The sequence below is a fragment of the Blennius ocellaris genome (assembly GCF_963422515.1).
Source record: "Blennius ocellaris genome assembly, chromosome: 2".
In the NCBI taxonomy this organism is placed as follows: domain Eukaryota; kingdom Metazoa; phylum Chordata; class Actinopteri; order Blenniiformes; family Blenniidae; genus Blennius; species Blennius ocellaris.
The window spans coordinates 3,587,582-3,600,107 of record NC_137651.1 but is presented as its reverse complement, the minus strand read 5'-3'; the positions used below and the strand labels follow the sequence as shown (position 1 = coordinate 3,600,107).

Below are 12,526 nucleotides of genomic sequence, written 5' to 3'. Positions count from 1 at the left end.
GAAGAAAAACAGAATAAAATAATCACCACTCTTCACCATTTCCACTCAGTACTCCAACACAATAGACTTGAAATCAAACACTGCAGCTTTAACATCCTCCTGAAGGACAAAACCTTCTCCGAGGTTAACCACAAGCAGACTCTTTAAATAGACTCGGGCTTTAATCATGAGTTGGACATGAGTTCCCATTGATTCTACCATGCATGTATTTTCATTGTGAGAGGAAGATCTTGAATCAGGAGAAAACATTCAAGGAGACAAATGTATAGAATTGGCTTTGCTGAGACTAACCCTGAGCCTTATTGTTTTGTGTTGAGGTTTACATCATCAGTGCCTTACTCCGAGGACTATTGAAAGCTTTGAAAAAAAAAACAACATGAGTATCTCGCAGGTCTGTTCTGGTGAAACATTTTAAATGCAGGAATAAAATGGTGGAAGAAAGGTCGTCGTTTTAACTTTACAACCATTTTCTGCTGTTTTACCTGCCTCGTTCTCCAAAATCTAGTGTAACTCACAATCATTACTTTTGAATTTTTCCCCTGTTCTCGTTCACCTTTGCACTTCTTCCCCAGGCTTGGGACGTAGAGTTAGAGTTCTTAGTATTCTGAGTCGATTGCATTTGTGACCTCTGCAGTGTTTATGGTGTGTAATTCAAGGGTTTGTGCCACTGAAAGCAAGTTCTGAACACAAAGGTCAATCTCATTTAACTGTCTCGACCCACGGTGACAGCTGGACATGGAAATACAATAAAAGTGTGAACCACACAACAGCCAGACCCTCATGACTATTGAAGAGCTGGAGCTTGAGTAACACTGCAGCGGTGTGTCCACGCTAATGTGGATCTTTAAAAGAAAGTAATGATGAATGTGATTGCGGAGGGTACTGACTTTGGAGCAGATTGTCTTGGGGTCACATGGAAAAGGGCACCAGACGTCTTCCTTTCATAGCCCACCTCATTCCTTTCTGCTCCCAGCCGAGCCCATCGATAGCTTGTCTCTGCCGTCGGGGGCTATTGTTCTCCTCTGAGTGCCCCTCTGTCCTCATCACTTGTAGCTGAGGCACAGATTTGCAGCTATTGATCACGAAACGCCGAGCTTTCATCCTGCTGTTCTCATTGATCTTCGTGGCCAAAGCCAGATACTTTTTCACTTCGATTTTTCCCACCACCCAAATGGGAAATTACGCCCCAGCTTCTAAATTTAACACCGATAAAGAGCTGTTGTTGGTGCAACCGTGTGATAAGATGCCCAACAAAAAGTGTATTATAGGTTTTATTCATTTTCATGAACTTTGTTAGTCTTTTTTCGGTTTGTGTTGTATTTGACATTTTGGCTGCTGCTAATGTATATACATTATAAAGATTATATATACTTAAAACCTCTGATGGAGGGACACCCTAAAATCCAAGGTCAAGTGTCCCCTGGAAACAGGGGTTCACTCTTCAGAGGGACACATCATGAGGACAAATTGTTGGACCAGTTGATATTATTAATAGTATTACCTTATAATTATGTGTGCCTGCCTCTCCTTTGATCTCCTCCATGAGGTGCCTCTCTCATCCACCTTGTAAGGGACATTTTTGAGGGCAATTTATTCGGAAACCAAATCGTTAACGAAAGTTGCGGCAACCTTTTTCCAGATGTTCTGCATGTTTTGATGTCCTTTATGTGTCTGTGTTCCCAGTGCTGCGGAACTAGTTCCTCACAGAAGTAAAAAATAATAATCATAACAATAACAATAAATGTGGCTTGCAGAAAAAAATGGCAGATCAATACATTGCTATTATTAATAATCGAAATAATAACATTAAATGACCACCTCGGATAGTAATCTTTGCCTTACCTCTTATAGAGGCAGGCACAAGAGTTAGTTAATTTTTTTAGGTCATGTACTAATCGCTACAGGTGGTTAAAAATGTATAAAAAAAATACAAAGAATTTACTTGAATGAGTATTTATTTGTATAATGTTCTGATTTGTTTTGTCTTGCATTTCTGCTCCTTCCAATGTGTCTTTGTGTTCTGGAGCCTCGTATTTCCTCCGCTTGGTTTCTACTCATGTTGCTTGTGTGTGTCCAGGGTGTGACGTACTGCGGGGAGAGCTCTGCCAGCACTCTGACCATGGCAAATGTTCCCTGGCACCAGGAAGTGGTCGCCTTCGTCCAGCAGCTGGCTGACATGCTGCCTCAGTATGAGATCGCCTGCGAACACGAGCATTCAAACTGTTTGCTGATTGCACACACAAAGGTAAGAACACAAATAGACCCTGCACAAAAAGTAAGGACTTTTTGTGTTAATAGATGGTCTTTTTCAACAATTATTCTAAACAATAGAGTTTTGAGTTCCTTTTCCCTTTTAAATGCGCTTGCATTTCTCAAAATCTGCTCCACCAATGCTGAACAACTTTTCTTGCTGTTACCTTTGGCTTTGGTTTTGTGTCTACATGCCCTGGTTGACTTATCCAGTTCGGGTCCACTTGTTCTTTCTGCAAATTGTAACCATCCAGTCCACCAGACAACATCAAGCATGAGAAAATACCAAGGAAACGCCTTTTTAGAGAAAGTTATTTAGCTTTTAAAGTTTCAAGGTCTTTATTGTCATTCCCATGCTTCCACACATAAAGAGCATTGTTTTTGCTGGACCAGCAGTGTCTGTAGGCATCCAGTTTAGAGAATAAAATAAAATAGAATTAATGAAAATATAGGAATGTGGGTTAAATGTGAAGCAAATAAAGTGAAAAGATTTCCCAAAAAGCTTTGTCACATCATAGAATTAACAATGTAAAGCTCATTGGGACAGAAGAAAAGTGCTACGATTTAAATCCTTTTACCATTTTACCTTTTGTGACGATGTACAGTATGTGTACATTCTGTAACTAAATGCTCATGAGCTTTCACTAACCTATACTTGTTCAAATGTGTACAATGGCGACATTAATAATTTGGCCTCAACTTTATTAGCAATGTTGACCCAGTGTCTTTTACCGCACATGTTATAATCCTACAATGTGAGCCTGCACCAGTCATCACGCAACTCGAGAACAAGAATTGGCTTTAGTTTTAATAACTCGCACATCTTTTCATCAGTTAGTCATTTTCAAAATGGAACACAATAACAGAAATCACCTAAGACGTTGCCAGTTATATGTATTTGTTTCATACATGTACGTCGTTGTGGACATCAATATAAGGTTTGTGCCTTGAGGGTGTGAGACCCTGGTTCAATTCCTAGAATAACATATGGTGCCGCACTCACCAAGTTCAACAGTTGTAATGATTTGCTTTGTCAACCTGTAAAAGTTAGCAGCTGAATGTAGACTGACTCAGTTGTTCTGTACATAAACACATGTAAAAACACAGACTGATTTCAAGTCCATTAGTCCTCCCTGGCTCTGGCTGCTTTCCGCTGCAGTTATCTGTAATGTCAGTGGGTTACCTCTAACCACATGTGGCATCTCTTGGAATGATGTGCTATTCACAAACCTTAATATCAATTCTCTTTCAAAGTAACTTTGCTGATAACCGGGTATCTCTCTGCAGGTTCCTGTGATAAAAAATGTTTTTTTGTCTTGTTTGATCAGTGATATAATTTAGTCTCCTGCCTGCCCTCTTGTTGAAATATGCAGCCATCGGAGTAGTTTTACTCCAACAGAGGCACGCCGCCCGAGACGGTATCAGTCGCTGCTGGCCGCCGCCGAGAGAAGCCGTCCGTCAATAATTGATGAATGATGATTAAATGTTTTCTTGGCTCTCTCAAGACGGTCGGCACACAAACACACAGATATAAACTGCTCGCTGTACTCAGTGGATTAGCTGGGTTTCTTTTGAAGTGCACAAACTTCTAATCCTGCTTTGTTTTTATTTACTTGCAGCTTGTTTTCCCTGGATTGCTTACAGAGTTATTCACCTGCCTGGTAAATATGTGTCTGAGGACTATTTATGACAAAAGGAACTCTGTAATGAAAGACACATGATGTGTCTTTTTAGAAGCTTTGCCAGTGAACAGTGAAATGTTTATTTTGTGCTGAATTTGGTACAAGAAGCAAAAACTGCTCAAGAGCAGGAACTAACTGGATCTCGATTCTGATATCAAAAAGGATTTGGCTGCACAAATACACATATACATGAATGGATAATATAATTTAAAAAAAATAGTGCACACACATTAAACTAAATATTCTGGTCTGCTTTAGTGTAGTGAAACCAACATGCCAACCCTTAAAGTGTAAAAACGCAGGACTATTATTACATTTCAGGTTATCATGCGCACAAACCAACAAACACATTCTCCACAAGCAAGATAAGCTTTTAAAAACTATGTTGTTCATTCAATTCCTCTCTACTTCTCACACACCACGATCAATATTTCACTGGACTGATTTCCACCTGCCTCTCTTCCCGCCGTTCTTCTATTCTAGGGCTTTTTTTTTTTTTTCTTTGTCGTGCTACGTTTCTCTCAGGAGCACAACGGTGCAACACTTTCATTCATTTGCACCTCTTCACCTATAAATGTCAGTGTCTTCTGCGCACGCACACACACACACACACACGCGCGCCCGCACACGCACACTCTTTTCCACTTCCTGCTCCAAGTCACGCAGACACACTGTCGGTGCTCAATGCTCTGAGTGCTTGTTTGAGCCACCATGAGAAAAATGAACAGCATTTTGCACTCAGTGTATTTTTGAGGCTATTTAAGCATCTCTGGAGAATATCATTCCATGGGAGGAGGAAAAACAGGGACGAACTTCAATTTGAAGCACACGTCGTACAATCCCTCCTTGTGTTTGTCCTATGTGCCATGTTTTGCTGGATGCTCATGCACTTGACTCTGAGCTCAAATAAACTGAAAGACTGAACATGAAATGAATGTGTACAAACAAGCATTAAAGAAAAGCAGCATAGCAGTGCATAGCGTCTATCTACGCACTACCCAAGGAACACAGATTGCAGTTATCCCAGATATATTACCACCATGTGTATCGTGTAGCGTTGCTCATATGGGATCCCAAAAACTCTTTAGCATGTAGCATGAAGCATGTAGCAGAGCTTGGACCTGATTGGACAAACGTTTTAACTCTGGGCTGTCTGCTCCTGGAGTTCAAACCAAACCAACAGACCTTTTCTTTTATTGCTAAAAAAAAAAAAAAAAAAAAAGCAGTTCGGTGAAAGGTATTTCTGAAAAGATTTAGTGTTAGAAATATAGTGTGCAGTTGCTGAACCTGCTTTGGATCCAACTTTATGCAAATGAGCTGTGAGCAGTCCGCACCCAGAATGCACCGCGGTGCGTTTCACAATGACAATGAACGGGAAACGTGAAATCCCGTGGACACGTGATTTTGACACGCTGATGCATCAGTCTTCTCCTGATTATATCGCCATTGGTCGTCGGCAATATTTTTGTTTTAATAATACCAACATATTTGACATTGTCACATATCCAATATCGTGCAACGCTATGAGGGATACTTGTCTTTCATATGACGTTTCTTCTCAAATGCCGCTACTTTCAATGAGTGGAGGTGCTGCACAGTGGACTCGTGGTTGCTACCTTGGCTTGATTCCTTGAGTAATTTTTGCGTCGTGTTTTCACTGTGTGTAGTTTTCTCTGGGTAAATCGCCCGTAAAAGCCACAAAGATTATGCAGGAAGTGTTCAGAGAGGTGGTGCAAATAAGAAAATGGTTGAGCCGCATGGAGTAATTGTGGAAACACCCGTCGTAAAATGTGATGCTCCTCTAGTCATCATGGAAACAAGAGACACGTGGACCAGAGTGGTTAAAGTGTTTTTATATAACAGTTACTTACCAACACACCTTTGATTCTTATTTTTCTTTTCCCTAAACAGTTTATTATTTAATTGAATTCTTTTCTGTGTCTTTATGGCTGGTTTGTTATCACTTTGTTTTGTTTTTGTTTTTATCACTTCTTTTAAAAAGGCTGACTGGGGACCCATTTCCTCATTGTGGCTAAAAAAAAAAAACAAAGAAAAACTGTTCATCTTCATAAATGTTCCACTTCATGTCAGCTTTTTATTGTTCCCAGTCTAAGGAATGTCCTCGTAATGGTCACACATTTGGTTATTATCGACTCCTGAAGTCAATATTCCATGGGATTTATTCCATTGTGGGGGATTTGGCTGTGCTTTTAAAGAAGAAAACAAAACCTCACATTCAGTTCAGTCGACCTCATTTCAAGGAGACTAAAATAATTCTTTGTCAGAAATAGTTATAATTTACAGGCTGCGTGTGTTTTTGTCGTCAGTGTGGCGACAAGAGCCGTTAATAATTAAGAGTTGCTCCATTTATTAATAATGGCTGTGAATTTGAATGACGGGACACAATGCAAACTGCTTGGAACAGTGAATTTAAATGTGTACGTGGAGCGGAAGTCCTTCAAATCCATAAGAAATAAGCTAAACTCAACACACAGTCTCAAGTTTGCTGTTTCTTGAGCAAATGTGTGTAATCAGGACCTCATATAACCTTCAATATACAGAAGGAGCACATTTCCTCTCAATGTAGCAAATAAGTTGTTTATTATAAGAAGGTTGTTAGCATGTATGTGCAGTCATGTAACCATGTAAACATTACAATCATGAAGGAATCACAATGAGGCTAAATGAGACTCTAATTGTATTAAACTCAGGAATGAATTCTAGAGCAGAGGTGGCCTCATTCCTGCTCGTTTTCAACACCGTCATCCTTCAGGCCTGAATAAAACAATCGTTTTTTTGGCCCAGAGAAATGGGTTTGATGAAGCTACATGCACAGGAAGATACTTTAGTAAAACATATATTAACCAAAGTATCAGTTTATTTATGTGACAGTAAAAATGTAGAGGATCTCCTTTGTAACTACACTGATACACTTTTTAAAGCTTTTTGAACCTTGTACTGATTTTGTTCATACGTCCCTGCATGGTGTGTCGGGGAATATGTTGTTGAATGCAATGACACTGAACATGACTATTGTTTTTGTATTACATGAACAAGCATTATTGTAATTCATACAGTACATGCAATAATTCCACAACACGGAACCCAATTATATTTTCAATATATGCAGGTGATAATTAACCAGCATTGATTCCACTTTAATTGAACCCGCCCTGCAGCTTCAGTGTTCCCATCAGCTGCTTTCCCCTTTTCACTGCAACTCTGAATAAAAGCCCTCATAGAAGTTGAAACTTTGAATATTGTAAGTTTGAAAAAATAAAAACAACAAACAAATATTTCCCCTCACTTGTAAGGAGGTAAAATAAAAAGTCTTCTGCCAAATAAATACCTGCTGAATCTACTAAAGTACATCAACAAAGAATAAATGTTTCACGACTTTCCACCTCTAATCAGACCAAACAACTTAAAATTGTGCGTCGGTCGTAAAGTATAACAGCAGAGCAAAGAGACAAAGAAAGTAGAGAGGAGGAATTTAGAATAAAAATAAAATTAAAGTTTAATCAAAAACTAGACGCTTGAATGGGCTCGATGTCTTCTTTGTAAATATTTACGTGTGTGTGTGTGTGTGTGTGTGTGTGTGTGTGTGTGTGTGTGTGTGTGTGTGTGTGTGTGTGTGTGTGTGTGTGTGTGTGTGTGTGTGTGTGTGTGTGTGTGTGTGTGTGTGTGCGTGTGCGTGTGCGTGCGCGCATGCATGTTTGGACGGTCATCAATAATCCAGCAGACTTTGGGAGCTGAAGGCATTTTTCGGTTCCTCCTGTGAGCGGGGAGTCTGATGTTTTGCTGTTAAGTGTCTTCAGTGGCCTGAATCTTTCCTGCAGCAGAGTGTCTGCAGGCAGTGAATCCAGAATATGATTTCCTCCGGGTTTCAATGTCAACTTACATAACGGAGGAGCTCAAAATGCAACTCGGAGAAGCACGTCAGTCTCATTCTGCGGCCACGAGTCCGTCAGTTTGCTGTTTTGTCCTTCGACACTCTGTCTGTCATCTTGCCTTTCCTTTTCATGAGCATTTTTGTCACTTCCAAACTTTCTTTATGAGCCTTTTAACCTCTTTCATCTCATTTCCTCGAGGACGTTTCTACGGCGTGTCCCGTTCCAAAGAAAAGCAGGAAGGAACTCCACAAGCTCATCACTGAATTTGTAGCACTGGGAGGCTTCCTGGTCAAGTCGGTTCATGTGAATCCGCGCAAAAGTCTCATTATTTTCCTCAGTAAATCTGGAGAATGAGATTTCTCAGTGGAAAACAGTTCAGCTGATCATTTAAAGGCAGACACTGTGTTCACCCGCGAAGCTTCCTCCTTGTGTTTCATTGATAAAAGCCGTCGCACTCGCTCGCTGTGATCCTCAGCTCAGAGTTCAAACCACCTCACTGACAGCTTTACTTTTGCTGCGCAGAGACTGGAATTGTTCGCAGAGTTGTCACCTGAACAAATATCTTTTTACAGAAACTTGAACTCCCAATAGGCACAACTTCTTTCCTTTTTTTTTTTTTTTAATCTATTTCCTCCTCGGGCTTCGTTAACAATGCAGGCTTTCTGTCATGGTGGAGGCGAAGCTGCATCACTTCCAGCAGAACGCCTTTAACTGGCTTAACAATCTTATGTCCTTCACTTTGAGTCGTGCTTTCGCAGAAATCCAGTGATTATTATCTCTCCCCCCCCCCCCCCCCATTGAAATTGCTTCATTTCAGGGAGGTCTAAGAACTGGCAAACGCCAGCGAAGTCATTCATTTTACAAAGCAGCGACTCGCCCAAAAGAGCTTTTAAATTGTTCAAAGCTAAAAGCCCTGAGGTCAAAACCAAGAGGGACACATTTGCTCCCCTGCTGCTATGCTAAGTTTGTCTGCAGCCATCGATTGAACATCTCATGAGGTTTTTGTTATGGATGTGCAACATGAGGGGTCTTCAACCTGCGGCTCTTTGGCTCTCTTGTTGTGGCTCCCGTTTTCAAAATGGACTTTTATCCCTTAGATTAAAAAAAGATATTAAACTAATTATATTTTATTATTATTTTTAAAAAGACATAATAACTGGAATGGGGGGGGGGGATTAAAATGCGTAGAATTTCTAAAAAAGGGGAAAAAAGCTTAAATGGAAAAAAAACAAGGAAAACTGCTTGGAAAAGAGAAAAACAGCTGAAATGTCTTTCCTGTATGTAAATAGTGTTTGCTGTGTTTAAGTTAATGTCATCCTTTCTGTGATAATATTAGTCACCATTAATCCTTGTACATTCTCATGTTCAAAAACTGCTTATTTAATTTCTCATTTTATTTGATATTCCATCTTATTTGATATTATTTATTTGTTTATTTTGAAATTAAGTTATTTATTTATTTGATATTACTTATTTGATCTTATTTGATATTCAACTTTAACTTAAACTGAAAATGTTTGGAAAAATTGACCATCCTAAATTGTACTTGAAACTTCAAAAAGGCGACATACAGTTACACACAGCTACACCTTTTGTATATGTATTAGAACTGCTTTATATAGGAAATTTAGAAGCTGGACAAATGTGTTTTGCAACTCCAGGTAAATTTGATCAGATGGAAAATCACAGAAATGGCCCCCTTTGGTCATACAGGTTGCAGCCCCCTGGGCAATAGTGTTTATGTTTGTATTCAGAAAATGAAAGAAATGTAAACAACGAATGCTTACATTTAGTTAAACTGGCTAACGGAATGGCCTGAGATTGTGGATAGATTTGTGTGTGCTTGATGAATGTTTACGTGTCTGCAGAGATCGCCACCACCACCCACATGGGTTATTACCCCCCCCCCCCACATTGACATGGGATTCCTCTCCATATATATGCATATCAAATCTTGCCTTTGTAAGTAGATGTGAGCATGTGTGATATGTTTTACTTAGAAGCCCACAAGGACCCGTAAATGTCTCATGTTCAACCAGCAAAAGAAACAGAAGAAACAACCAAACTGTTCCCAAATGTTCTAAATGTTGTGACGTAGTTGCTGCCAGCGGTGTGCAGCAGAGGAGTCACCACAGTGGGTCCCTGAGCTTGACCCTTGACCCCCCCCCCCCCCCCCCCCCCCCTTGCTTTTCCACTTCCACTCAGTTTCACTTGAGAGCACTGTTGCATGCTGGGAAAGCGGAGGTCATGCTCCTCACCCTCTGCACTGTTCTGGGGAAACCAACGGCTCGGAGAGGCAGAATGACGTCAGTCGACTCTCCTTCACTCTGCTGTTCATTTATCTCCCTCTTCTCTCCACTGTGGTGAGACGGATGGAGAACCCAGTGAGGGAAAATAGGAAACAGTGATTTATAAAAGACAGAATGGGAGGAGAAGGTGGAAGGTGGAGTCCACGACTTTTTGAAGATGGATCCAATTGTGATTAAAAATGATGAATTGCATTTTATTGTTTTGAGCTAAAAGGTTTTTTGGTTTTTTTTAAACAAGAAATAAGCTGAGCAAAGAATTAATGTACAGAAGAAAACTAATCCCTATCTTTTGATCAACACAGATAACACCACAGATATTTTATATTGGGCCCTGAGGTTGCATGATGATTACTATGAATATGAACATACATTTGCGATGAAATTAGTATGTTGGGTAACAATGGACTGCTGTGTGTTTAATTAGATTTTTCTATCAGCTGTATGCGACATGAGATGAAAAAAAGAAGTGTTATTATTTGTTTGTCCTTCATGCATTAATTAAGTAATTTTTTAAGTCATTAGTGAACCTATTTTTCTTGTGTATTAATTCATAATGCATGTGATTTATTGAGTTAGTTAATCATTTAGTCATTTATTAGGCATGGAATATTTGAAAAAGCCAGTTTTCATAAATTATAATTGGAAAACAAGCTCACCAGCTTATTTTGTCTTTACAGTTTTTTTTGTTATTTTCTGTTTGCGAATTTTTTTTAATTGGTCATTTCCGTCTCTTGGTCGTGAAGAGGTCATGCGGTAAATTCGAAGCAGATGCTGTAATTAAAGGACTTTCTGAAGCTTCATTGATTCCACCCACTCAGATCCATGAACGCCGCCCCCTCGTCTCTCTGCCCTCTCTTTCAGTTCAAGGTGGGGGGCGAGTGGTGGACGTGGATCGACTACGAGCGTTTCCAGGAGCTGGTTAAAGCCCACGAGGAGAGTGGCGGGCAGCAGAGCTTCTCCGCCTTGGACTACATGGCCAAGACGCCGCGCTGGGCTCTGTTCGGAGCCCGGGAACAAGGTTTCGACCCGGCAGACACGCGCTTCCAGCGCCGCAATAAAACCAAAGACATCTCAGGGTGCTGACCGGCGGGCGACAGAGATTCCGGGTTAAATGGTTTTATTTACATTCTAATTGAGTTTACTTGTTGGTGCCCGCAGCTGCTTTTGTATATTTTCTTTTCTTTTGTACAAAATTTTGATATTTGCCGTAAGATCTGATAAAAGCTGTAAAAAAAAAAAAAAAAAAAAGCTTCATACACATTCCCCTTCATTTTAGTTTTTGTGCTCATTTCTAAATGTGTTCAGAGGTTTAGCACGGCCCACTTTCACAAAGTCTGATTCACACAAATGTCAATGGCTTTGATCTTTAGAATCACCTGGTGGCATCAGGGGATGTTTCAATTAACGTTGAACCTTCAGGTGGCTTATTTACCCGCCTAATTGACGGTTTTGTTGTTGTTGTTGTTGTTGTTGTTGTTGTTTTTGGTGAGAATCCGGGAATCCGATGCAGCTGAACAGACGGGACGTGATTAGCATGTAAAGGGCGACACCTTCGTTCCTCCTCATGTCGTCCGCGGGATTTACGCGCCTTTCCCAGACACTTTAGCCCCGCGCCCACTCGCCAAGGCGTTGGTTGTGTTTCCTCCGCAGTGAGCGAGCATCGATGCAGCATCTCTTCACAGCTTCTTATTGCCCCCCTGACCTCACACTTTCAATACAATGGTTTGTTTTGGTTGGGTTTTTTTGCTTTGCTTGGTTTCACTTCTGCGAGCAAGGGACGGCAGGAAATATGTTGCTTTTGTCAGGTGATATAGTTACTGAAGAAAAAAAATTGCTACTAAATGAAGCGCTGCAGTCATCTTATTCTTAGAAATGGTGAGGCTGATCTGTCTTACAGGTCTCGGTAAAATAGATAAGACAATACGCACTGAAATAGACTATTCTTCATCTCTAAGATGTGATCTACTGATTCACTGGCACATGTTGGGCAATCAAAGCTTTCACAAGTACTGATTATAGGTTACAGGCTACAGTGAATCCAGATGTAAAAATCAAGCTAATGCTGATTTGTTTTACATGAATGGAAAGGGAGATGTAAATTCTTGGGTCTGTTTTGTTTTGTTTTGTTTTGTGAGGTCACTGATGTCGCTCCCTGCAGGTTTGTGGATGTGTCACTGTAATAAATGTGTTTGAAATAAAGTGTCAGGTTTTCTGGTAATTCATTAAGAAACGCTACTTCATGCGTCCCTGAATTTCTAAGTACAGTACATATTAGTGTTTCTAACTGCAGATCTATTTAAATAGAGACCATGAAAATGTCCAAATCCATTGTCGCCAGTTACTCGAAGTAAAACATTGGATGTTAGACATCTGAAACAGTCTGAAAATATGT

General features: G+C 40.2%; 1 protein-coding gene across 1 annotated transcript in view; it reads left to right on the top strand.

Annotated features, from left to right (window-relative positions):
* tyw1 (tRNA-yW synthesizing protein 1 homolog) overlaps positions 1 to 12,304 on the top strand; it is an 85,240-nt gene extending 72,936 nt beyond the window's left edge. Inside the window, exons 15-16 of the mRNA XM_080506995.1 lie at positions 2,078 to 2,245; positions 10,996 to 12,304. Of these exons, the coding sequence (XP_080363121.1) occupies positions 2,078 to 2,245; positions 10,996 to 11,217 (390 nt within the window). The 3' untranslated portion in view covers positions 11,218 to 12,304. The remainder of the gene's footprint in view (positions 1 to 2,077; positions 2,246 to 10,995) is intronic.
* Positions 12,305 to 12,526: the final 222 nt, after the last annotated feature.